We start from the raw sequence: 19,794 nt of genomic DNA, 5'->3' as shown, positions 1-19,794 counted from the left end.
CTGGATAAGTTTGCCATTTATTTTACACATCTTTTACACCGTTTTTTTTTTCTGTGAATTTCATTTTACACAGCTTAATAAATATGACCCCTGGGGGCAGATTTATCAAAGGTCGAAGTGAAAATTCTAATAAAAAAAAATTTGCATTTCGAGCTCATTTTTGTGTACTTCGACTAGGGAATAGTTCAAAATTCGATTTTTGAAATGTATCATGTACTGTCTCTTTAAAAATTCAACTTCGACTATTCGCCATCTAAAACCTGCCGAATTGCTGTTTTAGCCAATGGTTGACCTACTAGAACCTATTTGATTTTTCAAAGTTCAACCAATTGACTTTTTGGGAAAATCAAATCAAATGCACTAAAAATCTTTCAAATCGAATTCAAATGCGCTAAGACTATTCGCCATCTAAAACCTGCCGAATTGCTGTTTTAGCCAATGGTTGACCTACTAGAACCTATTTGATTTTTCAAAGTTCAACCAATTGACTTTTTGGGAAAATCAAATCAAATGCACTAAAAAACCAATTGACTTTGCACTAAAAAACCAATTGACTTTTTGGGAAAATCAAATCAAATGCACTAAAAATCTTTCAAATCGAATTCAAATGCGCTAAAACTTCAATTCGGACGATTTCGTATTCAATCACAAGTGGACCAATTCGATCGAAAACAGTCCTATTCGGCCAAAAGAAACTTTCAGTTGGTCTTTTTGAATTCGAATTTCAAAGTTTTTCAAATTTGAAATTTGACCCTTGATAAATCTGCCCCCTATTGTCAGGGCCATCACCAAGGTTTGACGTTGAAGAAGCAAATGAATTTTTCATCTGGAGTGTAAATATAATTGTGATACTTAGTACCATGAATACCATGCTGTCAGACACAAGCAATGATGTATTTATCTGGGGAATGCAGGTCTCTGTGCTTCATTTTGGAGTGCAGAGATCTGTGGAAGTTTTTGTACCTGCGTCTATTTTTTGCTCTTTGCACCCTGCCCTGTAATTAATAAATGAGTCCCAGGATATTTTATAGCAAGTTATACAGACAAGTAATGCAACATTTAGGGACACATTTACTTAGCTCAAGTGAAGGAATAGAAGAAAAAATAATTAGAATTTCGAATGTTTTTTTTGGGTACTTCAACCATCGAATAGGCTACTTCGACCTTCGACTACGACTTCGACTTCAAATTAAACTAAAAATCGTTCGACTATTTGACCCTGCGATAGTCGAAGTACTGTCTCTTTAAAAAAAACTTCCACCAAGTACTTCGCGACCTAAAACCTACCGAACATCCATGTTAGCCTATGGGGAAGATCCGCATAGGCTTCCTAACAATTTTCTGATCGAAGGAAAATTGTTCGATCGATGGATTAAAATCCTTTGAATTGTTGGATTCAAAGGATTTAATCGTTCGATCGTAGGAAATGCGGTAAATCCTTCGACTACGATATTCGAAGTCGAAGGATTTCACTTCGACGGTCGAATATCGAGGGTTAATTAACCCTCGATATTCGACCATTAGTAAATGTGCCTCTTAGTCATGCTATTTTCTTCCCAGCATATTGAAAGCTTACTTTTTATTTGGTCTGAACACTCTCCAGAGGGATACTTGGAGGCATAAATGAATACATCCCCTGGTAGTTCTGACCTAATAAAGATAATTTGTAATAAAGCTATTTTTTAAATAGTAGTGTTTGTGATTTCATTTTTTTTAAATGCATGTACTATAGAGTGTTATTCTAATGTAATTGAATTAACTGCCATAATGTGTTTTCAGAAACCTATTACATTAGCCTCAGCTCTTTCATATCAAGCTTTAACACAGATATGTTTTCTTAATATAAAAACAAAGCTTGCATAAATGTTATACTTACAGGAAGCAAAGTGGATCAGTGTCTATGTGAATCTAATATGTTAATGATATAATTCATGAAACAGCAGCATTTATTAAGTAATAATCTGATACATATTATACCAACACTATTATTTTTAGGTCCAGGTAATATATTTATATAAACAATACATTTAAAGCAATTAGTAGTGATGGGCGAATTTCTCCAGTTGCGCTTTACCGAAAAATGTGTGAATTTCCCGTGAAACTCAAAATTTTGACACCCGTGTCAATCTTGACGCCAGGCTCAAATTGCATCAATTTTGACGTTAAAGTCAATGCCGAAAAATTCGCGAATTTCCTGTGGAACTCGAATTTTGACACCCAAGACAATTTTGACGCTGGCGTTAAAGTCAATGGGCGTCCAAATAGTTTTGACGCATGCCAGGTTTGACGTGAGTGACTTTTCCAATGCACGTCCAAATTTATTTTGCCACTGGCGAATTTTAGTAGGAGTTTCGGGAATTTATTTGCTGACTGCGAAATGCGGATATTTGCCACAAATTCGTGCCTGCCGAATTTATTCACCCATCACCAGCAATTAGCAAATGTCATTGCTAATGAAAGCATTATATGTCTGGCTCTTTAAACCCACTGCATTTCTGGTTCTGATTCTTGAAACAATTTAGCACAACACAGCCGATTACCAGGCATGAAGGAGAGCTGAGTTGGCTACATTGTTTTAAGAACTCAGAAGCAGAGAACAAAATGGGATAAGCATTGCATACATTTACAATTACAATTACAATGACACTTGCATGTCTAACATTAATTCCAGAACCAAAGCTTTGGAAGTTTGTCCTCTTTCTGCTGCTAACAAAGCCGCTACTTTTTAAGAAGGCTCCCCACTAGGATTTGCTTCCATGCATATGAAAGAAATTGGGATATAATCCTGACTCAATAACAGACTTTTCAACTAAAACCCAAGTCTGTGATCAGTGTGAGAAGTATAGGCTGGGCTAGTGGTATACACCCCCATAAAGAAAGCAGTGTTATTATAATATGGAATTGCAGCTTTTAAAATTAGACTGTTTGAAACAACTGGGAACTTGCATTAGGTGCTTCAGATTGGGTGGCATTGAATGACAAAAAGCTCTAATGATAAAATGATAAAATGGCCATGATGAAATACTGATAACTATCTTTTTTTCTAAAAAAAAAAAAAAAAAAAAGTGAGTACTATAACACTAGCATTAACTGGAGGGGGTCATACATCTGCATTCCTAGAAACCTAGCATTTTTGTCATCATTTATTCATATAACAACAGCAAGTGCGGGTATAAACAAATGTTTAGCCACCAGCTCTATAATAATAATATACACTGCACATTCTTCTTTGGGGAAGGGGTGTTCTTTCACTCTAATATCAAAGGGTATATATATATATATATATATATATATATATATATATATATATATATATATATATCTATATCTACCATCATTCCTTTTGATAGATATACTGAATTCAATTAGAGCTCTTTAAACCTAGGGTTATACGGCCGACATTTGTCACTATGGGGCAGATTTATCAAGGGTCATTTTTCAAATAAAAAAAGTTCTTTTTTCAGGTGAATAGCCTGTTTTCATTCAAATTCAAGTTCTAAAACAGCAATTCGGCAGGTGGTCGAAGTCAAATGATAAATTACAGTACATGATAAATTTGTGGAATTTGGCTATTTACAACTTATGATGTAGAGAGATTCTGAGACAATGTGCAATTAGTTTTTTAGTTTTTTTTTAATTATTTAGCTTTTTATTCAGCCGCTTTCCAGTTTGCAGTTTTAGCAAACTGGTTGCTAGGATCCAAATTAACCTAGCAACCATTCATTGATTGGAATAAGAGACTGGAATATGAATAGGAGAGGGCCTGGATAGAAATATGGGTAATAAAAAGTAGCAATAACAATATATTTGTAGCTTTACAGAGCATTTGTTTTTTGATGCGGTCAGCGGCTCCCATTTGAAAGCTGGAACAAGTAAAATAATTAAAAAACTATAAAAAAAAGATGCTCAGTATTTGCCATTCTACAACATACCAAAAGTTAACTTAAAGGTGAACCACACCTTTAATAGGAGAGGGTGAATGGCAACATAAGCAATAAAAGAATATAAAAATATAGCTGGGGAAATATCTGGTTTATGGTTTTCAAGATCAGTGCAGATCAGATGCATAGTTGTTACCATGTATGGCTAGAATTTAAAGCGAACCTTTAAATATCAGGAGAATGCGGTAGGGTGTCAGGAGACTCATAAAAGACCATACCAGCAAAACAAGCCAAAACATAGATCTTGCACAGCAAATCACACCCATGCAGACAACTAAAGCAACACCTGACCATGCTGAGAGGGCATATGCTGGCCGTTGCACATTCGTGTATTCTTTATAAATGCAACCATTTCTCATTTGTTTTGTAAAGAGATAGGTCAGGCACGCTGACAAAACTCTGAAACACTTCAGTTCTCTGACATTTACATGATGTAATTGTTTCTGATGCAGGCATTGCTTATGAAGTTTATTTCCCTTCATTTACTCGTACTGCAAATTACTTGACTGAAAGTTAAAGTAAACTGTTTGAACAATTTTACAATCCCTTTCTCTTTCTCATCTCACTCTCTCTGAGCATTTGTTTCCACTTAGTAATCTCTTAGCACATATGTTCTGCCTTGCCTTCCTTTAACTCTTTAGAAACATATGAAAAGCCAGAAGTCCTAGATATTTTGCTGTGCTTTATGGTGCATGCATCTTTTTATATTCAGAAAATTGTGGATTCGACTCTTGTACAATAAAGCCAGTGTCATTTTTTCATGGCCAGAAGAATTTTTGGTTTTGATACTTGATTACTTGATAAAATCATTTGTGAATAATTCACTTGGTTGTTTCATTACTTTCTTTGTTTCCATAAAAAGAAACGTAACTTACTGTATGTATGAGTTTGTTTGATTTAATACCCAGTATAAAAGGATAACACTGTTCAACATAAGTTTAGAATAGAAAGAATAATCTAAAATGGAGAAGATGGAACTGGTAACTTACTTTAATGATATACACAATACAATTCTGAATTGCCAAACATGGCAAAGCCACTGGTGAAACTATAGAGTAAACAGACCCAGTGGGGCTAGGGACAAGGGGGTCCGGATCACGGGTTCAGCTTCCTCTGTAGTTAAAGGGATACTGTCATGGGGAAAAAAAATTTCAAAATGAATCAGTTAATAGTGCTGCTCCAGCAGAATTCTTTACTGAAATCCATTTCTCAAAAGAGCAAACAGATTTTGTTATATTTAATTTTGAACTCTTACATGGGGCTAGACATACTGTCAGTTTCCCAGCTGCGCCAGTCATATGACTTGAGCTCTGATAAACTTCAGTCACTCTTTGCTGCTGTACAGCAAGTTGGAGTGATATCATCCCCCTCCATTTCCCCCTCCCCCCAGCAGCCTAACAACAGAACAGTGGGAAGGTAACCAGATAGCAGGTAACCACCTAACACAAGATAACAGCTGCCTGGTAGAAGGCACCCTGTAGCACCCCATACCTACCCCATTTAACTAATGGTGGTCCTGTGTTTTTAACTGTGATATTTGCTGCACCTGCCACCAGGTAAAACTTTTGCACCTATTTACACTTATTACACCTATCACACACCGTTATTTAGCTTGTCTTTTTTACTCTTTTTTACTCACACCTATACTCTTACCTATATTCACACACATACATGCATACACACTTTCCAAGTGTGCACCTATACACTAAACATTACTTTGCCTTCACTATTGTTTTTCCATTATTCATTGTTTTTTTTTTAGAAAAAAAATGAACATTGGTTTCGGCAGTCTCTCTCTCTTTAAATCCGCAAAAGCTAGTGGCAGGGATTTAGAGGGATCTAGATTTTAGTCCTCAGACTGAAACCAAGGTTCAGGAGAAATTTACTCCAAATAATTTTACTATGCAGAGAGGTACAAGACCTTTTATTCTATGGCCAAAGGTAAACAATTTACGGACCACCATGTGGGGTTTACCTTGACGTGGTATGGTGGCTCATCAACTTTATGATCATAACTTTGTAACTAAAAACCCCTGTTTTTGTAAATACATGCGATTGCATATATGCTGAATTACTTAGACAGGGGACAAGGGAATGTGCATTAATTAATTGGCCAAGTCAGTAGCACTTCCATTGTACTTAAACATATTTTAACTTAGCCTTAGGAGTACATGCACAACCCCCTTTTTTAGATCTAAGAACAGCAGTCAATAGTAAAATCCAGGTCCCACTGTGACACATTCAGTTACATTGAGTTGGAGAAACAACAGCCTGCGAGAAAGTAGTTTCATCCTAAAGTGTTGGCTCTTTCTGAAATCGCATGACCAGGCAAAATGACCTGAGACGGCTGCCTACACACCAATATGACAACTAAAAAAAATATACTTGCTGGTTCAGGAATTAAAGTTTATATTGTAGAGTGAATTATTTGCAGTATAAACAGTGTAATTTAGAAATAAAAACTACATCATAAAAATAGTTACAACACCAGGCACAACAATAATTTAGTATTTCATCAGCAGTGGTCATTGTTAGTGATGGGCAAATTTGTCCCATTTCGTTTCACCGGAAAATTCGCGCATTTCCTGTGGAATTCGCAAAACGGTAAAAAATTAGCAAAACACGTCTGAATAATGTTGACACGTGATGGTTTTGATGCGAGAGACTTTTCTGACGTGCATCCAAAAAATTTTGACGTTGCCTAATTGTGAAGCGCGGAAATTCGCAGTGTATTCACACCTGCCAAATTTATTAGCCCATCATTAGTCATTGTGATCAAACTGGTTTAACATTGCTCCATTTTGGAGAGCTTGCAGATGGGTGCTAGGACCATGCAGCCTAGGGGTGCCACAGAGGTTAATCCAGCCTGTGAAGAAGTTAAAACTTATGGAACACAATAAGACTTTGCAACTTTTTTAGGAATCATGTCACCACAACAAAAATCGAAATAGAAAATCTAAAGGACACTAAGGGGCAGGTTTATCAAGGGTCGAAGTGAAATTCGAAGTGAAAAAATTTGAATTTCAAGCTATTTTTGTGTGCTTCGACTGTCGAATAGGCCAAAATTCAATTTGAATTTGAAAAGATTAGAATATTGAAATTTATCATGTACTGTCTCTTTAAAACTTCGACTTTGACCATTCGCCATGTTAAACCTGCTGAATTGCTATTTTAGCCTATGGGGGACCTACTAGAACCTATTTGGAGTCAATTGGTCGAACTTTGAAAAATCAAAGTTTTTTGGGGCAAATCCTTCAATTTGAATTTGATCAAATGCACTAAAACTTTGAATGATTCGAATACAGCCTATTCATCCGAAATTAAAAACGTCAATTTTTTTAATACATTTTGATTGGTCTTTTTTTATTCGAATTTCAAATTTATCGGGGTTCAAAAAAACTCCCATTGCTTCGAAATTCGACCTTTGATAAATATGCCCCTTAGTATATACCATATACCCAAGTGTGAGCATGCATCCATCACTTGGCTTCACTGTGATTTTAAAATTCTTGTCTAGGCATTGACTACCATAACATAAGCCTAACTCAAGATAATGAACTAAAAACATCCTTTCTTTCGCTGATCCATTCACTACTTGAGCATTTATAGGTGTTCATATTACATTATTTGAAAAAACAGACGTTAATTTGAAAAAATGTCATAATTTATATCAGTACAAAATGTATTTTCCAACAACAAAAATGGTTCGGAAGAAAGTGTAAAAAAAATTGTAATCATAAAATCATTATGCGACAAATTTTGGGAAAATGATGATATTATTTGAATCTGAACAGGAAAAGGTTAGAGAGTTCCCTTACAACTATCTGTTGCACAGGTCTGTTTCTGCTGTCTCAGTTTATTTGATTTCATCATTTAGAACCTAAAAGTGTACACTTAAATGTACTGAGATCAAGATTAATGCATGTCTGTGTGACGTGTTTTGTGCTAAACCTGATTTCCAGCAACATCAAAGCAATTTTAAATCACATAATCCATGAAAAAGAGGATGCAAGAAACACTGTATCATTTTATACATCAGGAGGCCTATTCAACCATATGGCCTAGAGGTTCTTTTTATTATCAAATATCCAAGTGTGCAAAAAGGCACAATATTTGATCTCAAACTGATATTTTGACAAATTCTGTTCACATTTTGGTCAACCACTGATACCCTTTTTTCAAAGTATCTGCAAATCTGATGGTTTTTAAAATGGGTTCGGCATGAAGAATGAATACAAGCCACACATTTATAGAAACTGTGCCTGTTATTCCTGTGCAGCTAAAACATAATCATCACTGTCCCCTCATTACTTTAGAAATAATAAACCTAACAAAACCTTTTCCGTTGACTGAAAGTCTACCACCCAATTCATGGTACTTGCAAACAACTGATTTTATAAATATTATCAAAGTGTATAAATATATCTGTATCTGCTACTTTGTATAAACAATGTCTGTTTTTAGTGAATAACAAAATCAGGAAAAATATACAATGAATACTCTGAAATTGCATCTGTCATAATATAACAAACTAATTATTTTCCCTGCATACTAGCCTGCACAGTGTCTTTAATTGTTCCAAATGTATAAAAAAGGTAATTTCACCACAGATGTTTCCATTGAAAGGCACACAGGCTACTGAAGTTCCACTAGATCAGGACTACTGCTCAGAAAATAGTCAAAGTACGTGCATATCTTCAGGGAACAATATTCAGATGCTTAATTGCTCCAAAATATGTACACAGTACATTTATTTATTTTTTTGCTGTTTTCTGGTTTATTTTTTTAAACCAAGAAAATAATCTGAGGTTTATATATATATATATATATATATATATATATATATATATATATATATATATATAGAACAATACTGCACAAAATGACAGCACTCCAAGGAAGTTCACAGCGAGTCGATGTTGCTAAAGTGGAGGTCTTTATTGAAGATCCAACGTTTCGGTTCCTTACTGGAACCTTCGTCAGGGATAATAACACACAGTGCACAAACAAACAAACATTTAAAGGCCAGAAAATGGCGCCAAAGGGGCTGTCTTAGAGCGCCCATCAATCATCATTAACTGTACATTACAGAGTAACACAAAACCGCTTTAGTGCCGAAATGCGGAAATAAGTATGATATGTAAGGGTGATCCTGGTGCTTAACGTACGTGCAGCTAACCCCCAGACGGTGTTGGGCAACAGAGCGATATACAGTGAGAACCTGTCCATAGTACAGTTTCAATGGGCCGGAAGTGAATCACTCCGTGGAACTACAGAGCAGAGAGACGCACGCTGCGTTGCTAGGCAACGCGCCTAGAGTCAGCGTATCTCGGCGCCTGCATGGGTAGCAACCGATAGAAACTCGCTGTCACTCCTGCCCTGTGCGGTGGAGTGAGCTAGGAACCCGGTACTAGGCGGGGACACAGGTGGACCACGCTACGGAGCCCAGTCGCTCCCGACCGGACCCCGTCATAGTCCACCCCCATCACCGCCGTTATTGGCGACGGGTTGAGCGAGGGCACTATGCGTGCTGGCAGCACTTTCGGATACTCCTGCCATATGAGGTGGAGTGTGATATGAGCCCAGTCTCAGGTGGAGCTATAATGCAGGCCGGATCATGCTGCACGACCCAGTCGCTTCCGACCGGGCCACACAACAGTCCGGCCATGCCCCCGCCGTCACAGACTACCGGCTATGTTCAATCGTGCTTTGCAGTATTGCCCAGGATTGGTGCCAGTACACGTGTAGCGCAGCTATCTCGCTCCTGAGTCCACTACCCACCAACTGCACTAGGTAAAACACTGTAAGGAGAGTAATTGTAACCTATAGGGGATTAGCGATATGCACACACCAGTATAGCAATGCACAAGAAGTGTGCGGTAAGGTACTCTTCCAATTGGCACAGATGTAAATAGGGTTAGGGTGTTACAACAACCTGTGTTGTTACAGTATCAAATCTAAAGGGCTTACACGCTACAACAATAGTATCGATAAAGAACCTTAAATGTTACAATAAAATGGCATCTGGAGAAAGGATTATTAGTTGCAATATATACATGTGTCCGAGGTTTATAAAAAACAACCTAAAGGCAAAGTCTCATTAAGTCCACGGGGGGAGAGGGTGTCCAGTCTGTATATCCAGCGGGATTCTCTTCTCAGAAGTGCTTGGTCTCTATCCCCCCCTCTTGACAGGGGGGGCTGTTGATCGATAGCCATACAGCGAAAGGTCGGAGGTGGATGTCCTGTTGTCAGGAAATGTTTAGCCACCGGTTGTGTGGCTTTATTGTCCTTGAAAGCTTTACTTATGGCCGATCTATGGTTAGCAATTCTTTCTCGTAGTGTGGTGCTTGTCTTGCCCACGTAGTACAGTCCACAAGGGCAAATTATGATATATACCACATATGTGGAAGTACAACTTAGTCTGTGTTTGATCTTATATCGTTTCCCTTGATGTGGATGAGGGAAATCTGCTCCCGTCAGCAAGCCTCTACATGTGACACAATCAGGACACTTATAGCATCCCAATTTTGTGTTTTTAGATAGCCAGTTTGTATCTTTCTTAGCCACTGTGGAGAAGTCCGTGCGTACTAACAGGTTTCTCAAACTTTTGTCCCTTCTGTAGCCCAACATGGGCCTGGGTACTTTGTGTAAGGAAAGAGAGTCATCCATGTTTAGCATAGGCCAATGTTTGTTGATACATTTGGATACTTGATAGGATGCAGACGAATATGTGGTAGTAAAAATAAGGGGAGCCGTCGTTTGTTGGGGCTTCTTTTTCCCAAGAAGGAGGTCACTTTGGGTGTGTTGTAATGCCCTGTTTAATTGTGTGTACAGGATCTTTTCAGAATATCCCCTCTCCACAAATCGAAGGAACATTTCCCGTAGTTGTACTTCAGCTGTTTCTTTCGTGCTATTGTTACGTATGGCCCTTAGGAACTGTGAATAAGGAATGCCTCTGATCGTTGCTGGAGGGTGATTGCTGGCCGCATGTAGTATCGAGTTCCTGTCTGTGGGTTTCCTGTAGAGTCTGGTTTCAATCTTTCGGTCAACCAGGTAGATGTTTAGATCCAAAAAGTCAATACTGGCCCGATCATAATTGAGGGTTAATTTGATCGGTGTGTCCAAATCATTAAGCTGCTGGTGAAAGGCAAGCAATGCTGGCTCTGTATCAGTCCATATGAAGAAGAGATCGTCTATATAACGAAAGTAGGTGAGAATAGAGTGTCCCACCAGAGGGTCTATGTGTGCAACTTCAAATTCCAGCATGAAGAGATTGGCATATGAAGGGGCAAGGGCACTGCCCATTGCGGTCCCAGCTGTTTGTAGATAGTAAGATTTCTCGAATCTAAAGAAATTCCTTGTAAGGGTAAGTTCCAGTAAATGGAGCAAAAATTCAATGGGTACTTCACCTGGTGGTGAGGATATTAGGGCCCTCTTACATGCTTGTATGCCTTGTCCATGGGGTATAACGGTGTAAAGACTTTTCACATCCATTGTAGCAAGAATACAATTGTCAGGCATATTATCTAGGTCCCTGAGTCTCCTTATCACGTGACTGGAATCCTGTGTGTAGGAAGGCATATGGTGTACAAGTGGTTGTAGGAAGTGGTCAACGAAAGTAGATATAGGTTGATATAGTGACCCCACTGCTGAGATTATGGGGCGACCAGGAGGAGAGGATAGCGACTTGTGTACTTTGGGGAGTGTATAGATGATCGGTGTGCGGGGATAAGCAGTGGTCAGATATCCCTGTGTGTTTTGGTCAATCCAGCCAGCGTTTCTGGCCAAGAGCAGGACTTCATCTATTTCCCTTTTAAATTTAGTTGTGGGGTCCCCCTGTAGCAGTTTATACGTACTTAGGTCCGCCAGTTGGCCCAATATTTCTTCCTTGTAGTAGGCATAATCTAATAAGACTATGGCCCCACCCTTGTCAGCAGGTCTTATAACTAGAGAGTCATTTGCCTTTAGGTTGTTTTTTATAAACCTCGGACACATATATTGCAACTAATAATCCTTTCTCCAGATGCCATTTTATTGTAACATTTAAGGTTCTTTATCGATACTATTGTTGTAGCGTGTAAGCCCTTTAGATTTGATACTGTAACAACACAGGTTGTTGTAACACCCTAACCCTATTTACATCTGTGCCAATTGGAAGAGTACCTTACCGCACACTTCTTGTGCATTGCTATACTGGTGTGTGCATATCGCTAATCCCCTATAGGTTACAATTACTCTCCTTACAGTGTTTTACCTAGTGCAGTTGGTGGGTAGTGGACTCAGGAGCGAGATAGCTGCGCTACACGTGTACTGGCACCAATCCTGGGCAATACTGCAAAGCACGATTGAACATAGCCGGTAGTCTGTGACGGCGGGGGCATGGCCGGACTGTTGTGTGGCCCGGTCGGAAGCGACTGGGTCGTGCAGCATGATCCGGCCTGCATTATAGCTCCACCTGAGACTGGGCTCATATCACACTCCACCTCATATGGCAGGAGTATCCGAAAGTGCTGCCAGCACGCATAGTGCCCTCGCTCAACCCGTCGCCAATAACGGCGGTGATGGGGGGTGGACTTTGACGGGGTTCGGTCGGGAGCGACTGGGCTCCGTAGCGTGGTCCACCTGTGTCCCCGCCTAGTACCGGGTTCCTAGCTCACTCCACCGCACAGGGCAGGAGTGACAGCGAGTTTCTATCGGTTGCTACCCATGCAGGCGCCGAGATACGCTGACTCTAGGCGCGTTGCCTAGCAACGCAGCGTGCGTCTCTCTGCTCTGTAGTTCCACGGAGTGATTCACTTCCGGCCCATTGAAACTGTACTACGGACAGGTTCTCACTGTATATCGCTCTGTTGCCCAACACCGTCTGGGGGTTAGCTGCACGTACGTTAAGCACCAGGATCACCCTTACATATCATACTTATTTCCGCATTTCGGCACTAAAGCGGTTTTGTGTTACTCTGTAATGTACAGTTAATGATGATTGATGGGCGCTCTAAGACAGCCCCTTTGGCGCCATTTTCTGGCCTTTAAATGTTTGTTTGTTTGTGCACTGTGTGTTATTATCCCTGACGAAGGTTCCAGTAAGGAACCGAAACGTTGGATCTTCAATAAAGACCTCCACTTTAGCAACATCGACTCGCTGTGAACTTCCTTGGAGTGCTGTCATTTTGTGCAGTATTGTTCTATATGTTATGGACTAGCACCCAGGTATCGATTTTTTCTTATGGTTGTGCACTCCATTCCCTCTACTCTACATATGGTCTAACCCTCTCCTGGGGTTTCTCCTTGGAGTTGCACCCAGCCGTGTGTATTTTCTTACACTTTTTTGAATTATACAAGGATCACCCTGTGCTGTGGTCTCCTTGTCTCTGATGCCACTTTTACCCGGGAATCCCATGGTCTTCTGAAGAATCGGATGTCTATCTTTTTTGGGCAACCTCACGCTACCTTCTCTACATCCACGCTGTTGAAGTATTGAGGACCAATCCAACCCACAGACCGCGTTAAGCAGAGCAGGCATGGCTGATGACCCCTCACTTCCTATCCTGGACATTGACACAAACCTTGACTTTGCCTTCACACAATTGGATGCGGACAGGATACTTTTTACTGAAACGCCCTTGGATGTAGCAGTAAGTAAACAATCTAATGACATTTACCATGAACTTATCAATCTGAGGAAAAGGGAGCTAGATTTACAATTACATGGAATATACCTATCAAACTATCACCGACAAAGACTGATTCCACGGGGCTTCCGTGTGTCCAATATCCCCACAATAGGTCGCAGTAGCCCTGATTTTTGTGCAAAATGGTGTGGGATCCTCAATAGATGTTCCTTTGACCTCATCCTTTTGGTTGTAGAGCAGGTGGGCAAGGAACTAACCACCACTAGGGGAGACATAGAGCGACTGGAGGAACAGTACCTGGAAACCCTCAAAACTGACACCTCTGTAGACTGGTTGAACAAATTAAAAACTGCAGTTGACAAACACAAACACGACCTCACAGTCTTTAAACAAAATAAGCTGAAAAAAGTCTCTGATGATTACAAGTCCAAACGTGTATACGGATGGTTACTCGGATTGAGACCTAACAATCCAAGGGCACATTTCCCTAGAAGAAAACGGCTACCGAAATCACTGCTAACAGTAGACAGCTCGGACCAATCCACTGATTCTGACACTGGAACCGAGAGCGGCAGATCAAAGTCTTTTTTAGGGGTACAAACAAGATCCAAGAAGGTGCCGGGACAAGAAGGAGGAGGAGAAGAACCACCAGACGGGGGGGCTACAAACCCAAAAGGGAAACCCCCCAGGGGCAGGAAAACGTAATATTTAATCTGAGCAGACACATACTAACACCGGGTGAAGTCTCCTTACTCTCAAAAGGATTATCCTTTGTCCCCACCAACACCCCTGACACCATGGATCTACTAATTGATGCATATAGATTCCAGAGGAAATTGAAATTGAGGGAACATTTTAAGGACTCTGTAGACACCAGGACATCAAAGTTTAAAAACAAAAGCACCTTTGAACCTGTCAACACTCCAGCTTCCATTAGAACCTTCGGTACCATTCTTAACAATGAAATTAAAAACAACACAGCCAACCTGACTACACACAACAACCTCAACTCCGCCGAGCGATTGGCCATACAGACACTGAAATCAGATGACTCTCTAGTTATAAGACCTGCTGACAAGGGTGGGGCCATAGTCTTATTAGATTATGCCTACTACAAGGAAGAAATATTGGGCCAACTGGCGGACCTAAGTACGTATAAACTGCTACAGGGGGACCCCACAACTAAATTTAAAAGGGAAATAGATGAAGTCCTGCTCTTGGCCAGAAACGCTGGCTGGATTGACCAAAACACACAGGGATATCTGACCACTGCTTATCCCCGCACACCGATCATCTATACACTCCCCAAAGTACACAAGTCGCTATCCTCTCCTCCTGGTCGCCCCATAATCTCAGCAGTGGGGTCACTATATCAACCTATATCTACTTTCGTTGACCACTTCCTACAACCACTTGTACACCATATGCCTTCCTACACACAGGATTCCAGTCACGTGATAAGGAGACTCAGGGACCTAGATAATATGCCTGACAATTGTATTCTTGCTACAATGGATGTGAAAAGTCTTTACACCGTTATACCCCATGGACAAGGCATACAAGCATGTAAGAGGGCCCTAATATCCTCACCACCAGGTGAAGTACCCATTGAATTTTTGCTCCATTTACTGGAACTTACCCTTACAAGGAATTTCTTTAGATTCGAGAAATCTTACTATCTACAAACAGCTGGGACCGCAATGGGCAGTGCCCTTGCCCCTTCATATGCCAATCTCTTCATGCTGGAATTATTATCTGTTATTATCCCTGACGAAGGTTCCAGTAAGGAACCGAAACGTTGGATCTTCAATAAAGACCTCCACTTTAGCAACATCGACTCGCTGTGAACTTCCTTGGAGTGCTGTCATTTTGTGCAGTATTGTTCTATATGTTATGGACTAGCACCCAGGTATCGATTTTTTCTTATGGTTGTGCACTCCATTCCCTCTACTCTATATATATATATATATATATATATATATAGATATATATATATATAGATATATAGATATATAGATATATAGATATATAGATATATTAATTATATAGCTATTGCAATAAGTAGAGAAATAGATATATTTTTTTTTTTAACTTGTTAGCTTGTCACCGCAGTCGTTGATATACCACAATTGCTAGTCTTGCTTGGAAATAACTAGGGAGTCCCAGATTGAAAAGCCTTTCAACTGTAGGTTTATAGAGAACCAGCCTAAAGAAACAGCATGGACTTTTACCCAGAACTGGCAATCAGCAGCCTTTTCAGCACTCTGGACAGCGCATAAAACAGAAGGGCCATGACGTCTTTGTGGTGTCACCTGATGCTTTTTTTTTCCTGGACTCAGTTGGTAAAATATCATCCAAGCATTGAATGGTTAAAACTACACGTACCTAGATTAATAACCCCATTGCTATATCAAAACTGTGCACCTTCACTTTGCTGCCAATATATGCAGACCTATACTAGATATATGCATCAGCAAACATAAGTCCCAGGGGTTTCCACATGGTATTAATTAAAAACATCAGGGGATAAACAGCAATATGCTAAGGCAGTCTAGTGCTTCTGCTAAGTATATTGACAAATTGTAATATGTGATGGTGTGAATGACAAACCATATCTATAACCATTACCAATCTGTTAAGCGTCCATTTCCTAATGAAGACCCCATATGCACACCATGCTACTCTCAGTGTACAGCCGGAAACAAACATGTAGGCCTTCCTCTTCAAATTCACAATAATGGCACACAACTCACAGTTTAGCTGCAGAAGAATAATGATTATAAAAGACATCTCTGCAGGTCTAATATCTCTGCTTTGCTTGCCCTTTACTCAGCTGTTATCAGCCCATCCAACCTCAGGTACATTTTTTGATAATTGACAGCAGCTATTAAAACGATTGTGATTAGTACAGGTCCCCCAGGCCACCACCATAATTTAATCACGGACACAGAACATTTAGACATTTAGTGATCGCTCCTTGCTGCCAATTCAGAAGCCCAGAAAACTGTAAATCTAGCGTGTCCTTGAGCTACAGAATGACATGCCCTGTGCTACTGATACAGGATCAACCTGATCTCAACACATACAGGAGTTTTGGTGTTTAATAATAAAGGATCTAAGGTCACCCACATGACAGAAGCACAGCGCAGCATTGACTGCAAAATCGACTGCAAGGAGCACATTTGTATTCAGCCCTAAACTGTGCTGAGCTATCTGTCTACTTAGCATTGACGATATGCAACTTGTGATATGAATCAATAAAATACATAATGTCTTCTTGTCCCCTGATACAGGGGGAACATAGATATTTTGGTAACGATTGGCCATGACATAAACAGAAATGCAGTGTCAAACTGGCCCACCTGGATACCAGGAAAACTACTGGTGGGCCCAGTTGTCAGTGGGCCTCTTGCTTCTAACCATTAGGCCTATTTCATGGTCATTGCCTATTTCTTTAAGGGAACAAAGAGTCTTAATAATGGAATAATTGGGTATAGTATGCATAGAAAAGAGATTAGGAGAATAAAGAGGTTGTGTTAAGGAGAGGAGGCATAAAGTGGGCCCTCAGCCTAAAGTCTTCTGGTGGGCCCCTGGCATGCCAGTCTGACACTGTAGAAGTGGGTGAATGTTGTAAATGTAATTTAAATCTCACTAGAGTTCCAGGAGCAACAAGTTAACCTTAGTAAGGATGACCATTGCAATATCCAGCAAACCAATGCAAGGACACCAGTTTACAGCCCAAAAAAAAAGCCCAAGTCTTAGGCCCAAACTCAAGTTTTCCAGCTGAAGAGTTGGACTTGCACCACATCTCACAGTAGAAAACTGTACATCCCTATAGAACACAGCTATAAGGAACACATGTAAGCATCATTATTTTCTCAATCGATTCAGAGGCCCCTTAACCATCACCAGGAGCCACATAACTTCAGCCAATGTTCGTCCAGAAAGAAAGGCAATGGGGGTACCAAACCAGCGTCCTACCTTGCATTCCTCAGAGCAGGATCTGACAGAATACTCCTCCGATTGCAAATATTTCTGTAGCAAAAGCTCAAACTCCTCATATTTCTCCTGAGCGTGCTGGTCGTGCGTTTGGTAAGTCCGGACGCATTTGGTGCACCCAGCTACATCCCCCTTCTCCACCGCATCCCCAGTGCAGTTCAACGTGTCCGGATTGGAGAATCCAAAAAACAAATCCGAAAGTGTATAGGAATTACAAAAGGGCAGGTAAAAATGACTCAGGTTGAAGCGAGTGGGCTTATTCCTTGCCCCCTGACTCAAGTTCCTACAGACAGATTCTGCATCGTCGACGCTAAAACATTGACCAAATGGACTATGGGGGTGAGACGCTTCTAGTGGCCACAAAGGTTTGGTAGAATTTCCTAGAAAAATAGCTTTTTGGCCTTTTCTGAGGCTCTTTTGAGATGATTGAGGGGTAGGTGAAAGTGAATGTCCTTCCACTGCTGGGAATGGATGAGCCATAGTGGGTGACACTAGGGTGCCCTGCTCTTTGTCTCTGGTCCTTGTCAGTGTGGCCTCAGCACAGAACCACAAATGATCAGAAAGCAGGACTGTGAAAAACAAGAGAGACGCTAAAGACAGTCGCCATTTCTGAGCCCTCTCTGAATCAGTGAAAGGTTTTTCGTTCTCCCGGGGTGCAAAGCAGATTTTTAAGCTGTCATCATACTGCCGACACATCCAGGCACCCCTGGTCATATTTTGGGAAGGCGCTGCTGACTCCACCGTGAGGGCTCCTTTGTCAGGGTCACCACAATATTCATTGACTTGAGGCTAGGTTGGCTTCTCCCTGGTTACCTTGGCTTTCCTTTGCGCTTGGCACAGGCAGGATGGGACTTCTCGCAGTGCTGCCGATGCTCATCCGAGCTACATCCATCCAAGTAATGGGGCGCAGGAAGAGTTGAAGGCGGCAGTAGCAGCAGCGGCAGCAGCAGAGGGCATCGTCACATCACGGTTATCCATAGCGCTCCCACTGACTGCACGTCTCTTCCCTTCCTCCTGCTGAAACCGCTCCTTTCCCGCAAAGCACTTTCATCAGCCTCCCCCTTGCTCTGGCTGACAAGCCGCTCGACGATTTCAACAGATCGCACTGGCGACACACTTCAGCCTGGCGTCTTTTCTCTCGCAAACTGGGCGGAATACCCTGGGTTTTGCCTCCTGATGGCCACAGTCATCTTGGTCCTGAGCTAAGTTGCCGCCATCTTCGTCCTGGAACACTTTTTGGGGGGAGCTCGCTCTTCTGCGTCATCCCCGGCACCGAGATGTCTCTATCCTGGCGCATTGGCAGCTCTGAGCTGAGTGGAGAGAAGATCAAGAAGCAACTGAGGAGGTGGAGGCAGCAGAGGAGGGTGAATGAAGAAGGGAAGAAATGACTTGGAAAGGCACATGCACATCACTAGCAGCAGCAGCAACAGTGGAACTTATCGACATCCCCAATCACCTGCTGGTGCCAGGCTGCTCTACATCACTATGCCTGTTGCTAATGAAGGGGCCAGGGACGTGACAGCAATCATTCAGCAGCACTTGGGCTGTTTATACGTTCAGCTGATGGAAAGAAAACGTTCATCTTTGTGCTCTTGCACAGACACTTCCAGACACACATACATATTGCAGACACATCTAACCACACACACAGTGCGATATTGCACAGACACATCTATACACACACAGTGCGATGTTGCAGTGGGAGGACGTGCAGCTGCTCTGTATGTCTGGAGATCTCAGCTGAAGCACTGAAACCAATACAAGAGATTTATAGGCAGTGGATGGGAACTGACACGGATGGTTCTTTAACGCTCATCTTGCGCTTCACTCGCTGCTTCAGCGCTAACACATTCGCCTGCTACTAATGATTGTGTGTTACCCCCATAGGATTTGATTGATTTATTTAACTATCTGCTGTGTTTCCCTCATGCGCTTCCGCAGCGTTTGCTGTTCTTGGGTTTCATCTGCATCAGTCCCAAATCTCTACCGCCCCATAGTGTTAAACTTTCTCTAATAGCAAAGCCAAGGCAGGGTTTTCTCAAATGCAACAGTTCTCTTGCAGCTCGGAGTATATATAAATATATATATATATATAGAGAGGCAACACGTGCTAAGTGGAACCTCATAACCCCCATCAACTGGCTGCTAGATGCGCTTGCTAACGTTGCCATGAAACCCCAGAGAGATGACACGCTTTGCTGTGCTACAAAGGGTTAAACGGAGGG

At 41.1% G+C, this 19,794-nt stretch overlaps 1 protein-coding gene across 1 annotated transcript in view; it reads right to left on the bottom strand.

Annotated features, from left to right (window-relative positions):
* LOC121400025 (transmembrane protein FAM155A-like) overlaps window positions 1-19,246 on the bottom strand; it is a 254,873-nt gene extending 235,627 nt beyond the window's left edge. The window contains exon 1 of the mRNA XM_041582399.1: window positions 17,552-19,246. Coding sequence (XP_041438333.1) covers window positions 17,552-18,283 — 732 coding nt within the window. The 5' untranslated portion in view covers window positions 18,284-19,246. The remainder of the gene's footprint in view (window positions 1-17,551) is intronic.
* Between the last annotated feature and the right edge of the window lie 548 nt (window positions 19,247-19,794).

The sequence above is a fragment of the Xenopus laevis genome, chromosome 2L (genome assembly GCF_017654675.1).
Source record: "Xenopus laevis strain J_2021 chromosome 2L, Xenopus_laevis_v10.1, whole genome shotgun sequence".
NCBI classification, from domain to species: Eukaryota; Metazoa; Chordata; class Amphibia; order Anura; family Pipidae; genus Xenopus; species Xenopus laevis.
This window is presented reverse-complemented; position numbering and strand designations above follow the sequence as displayed.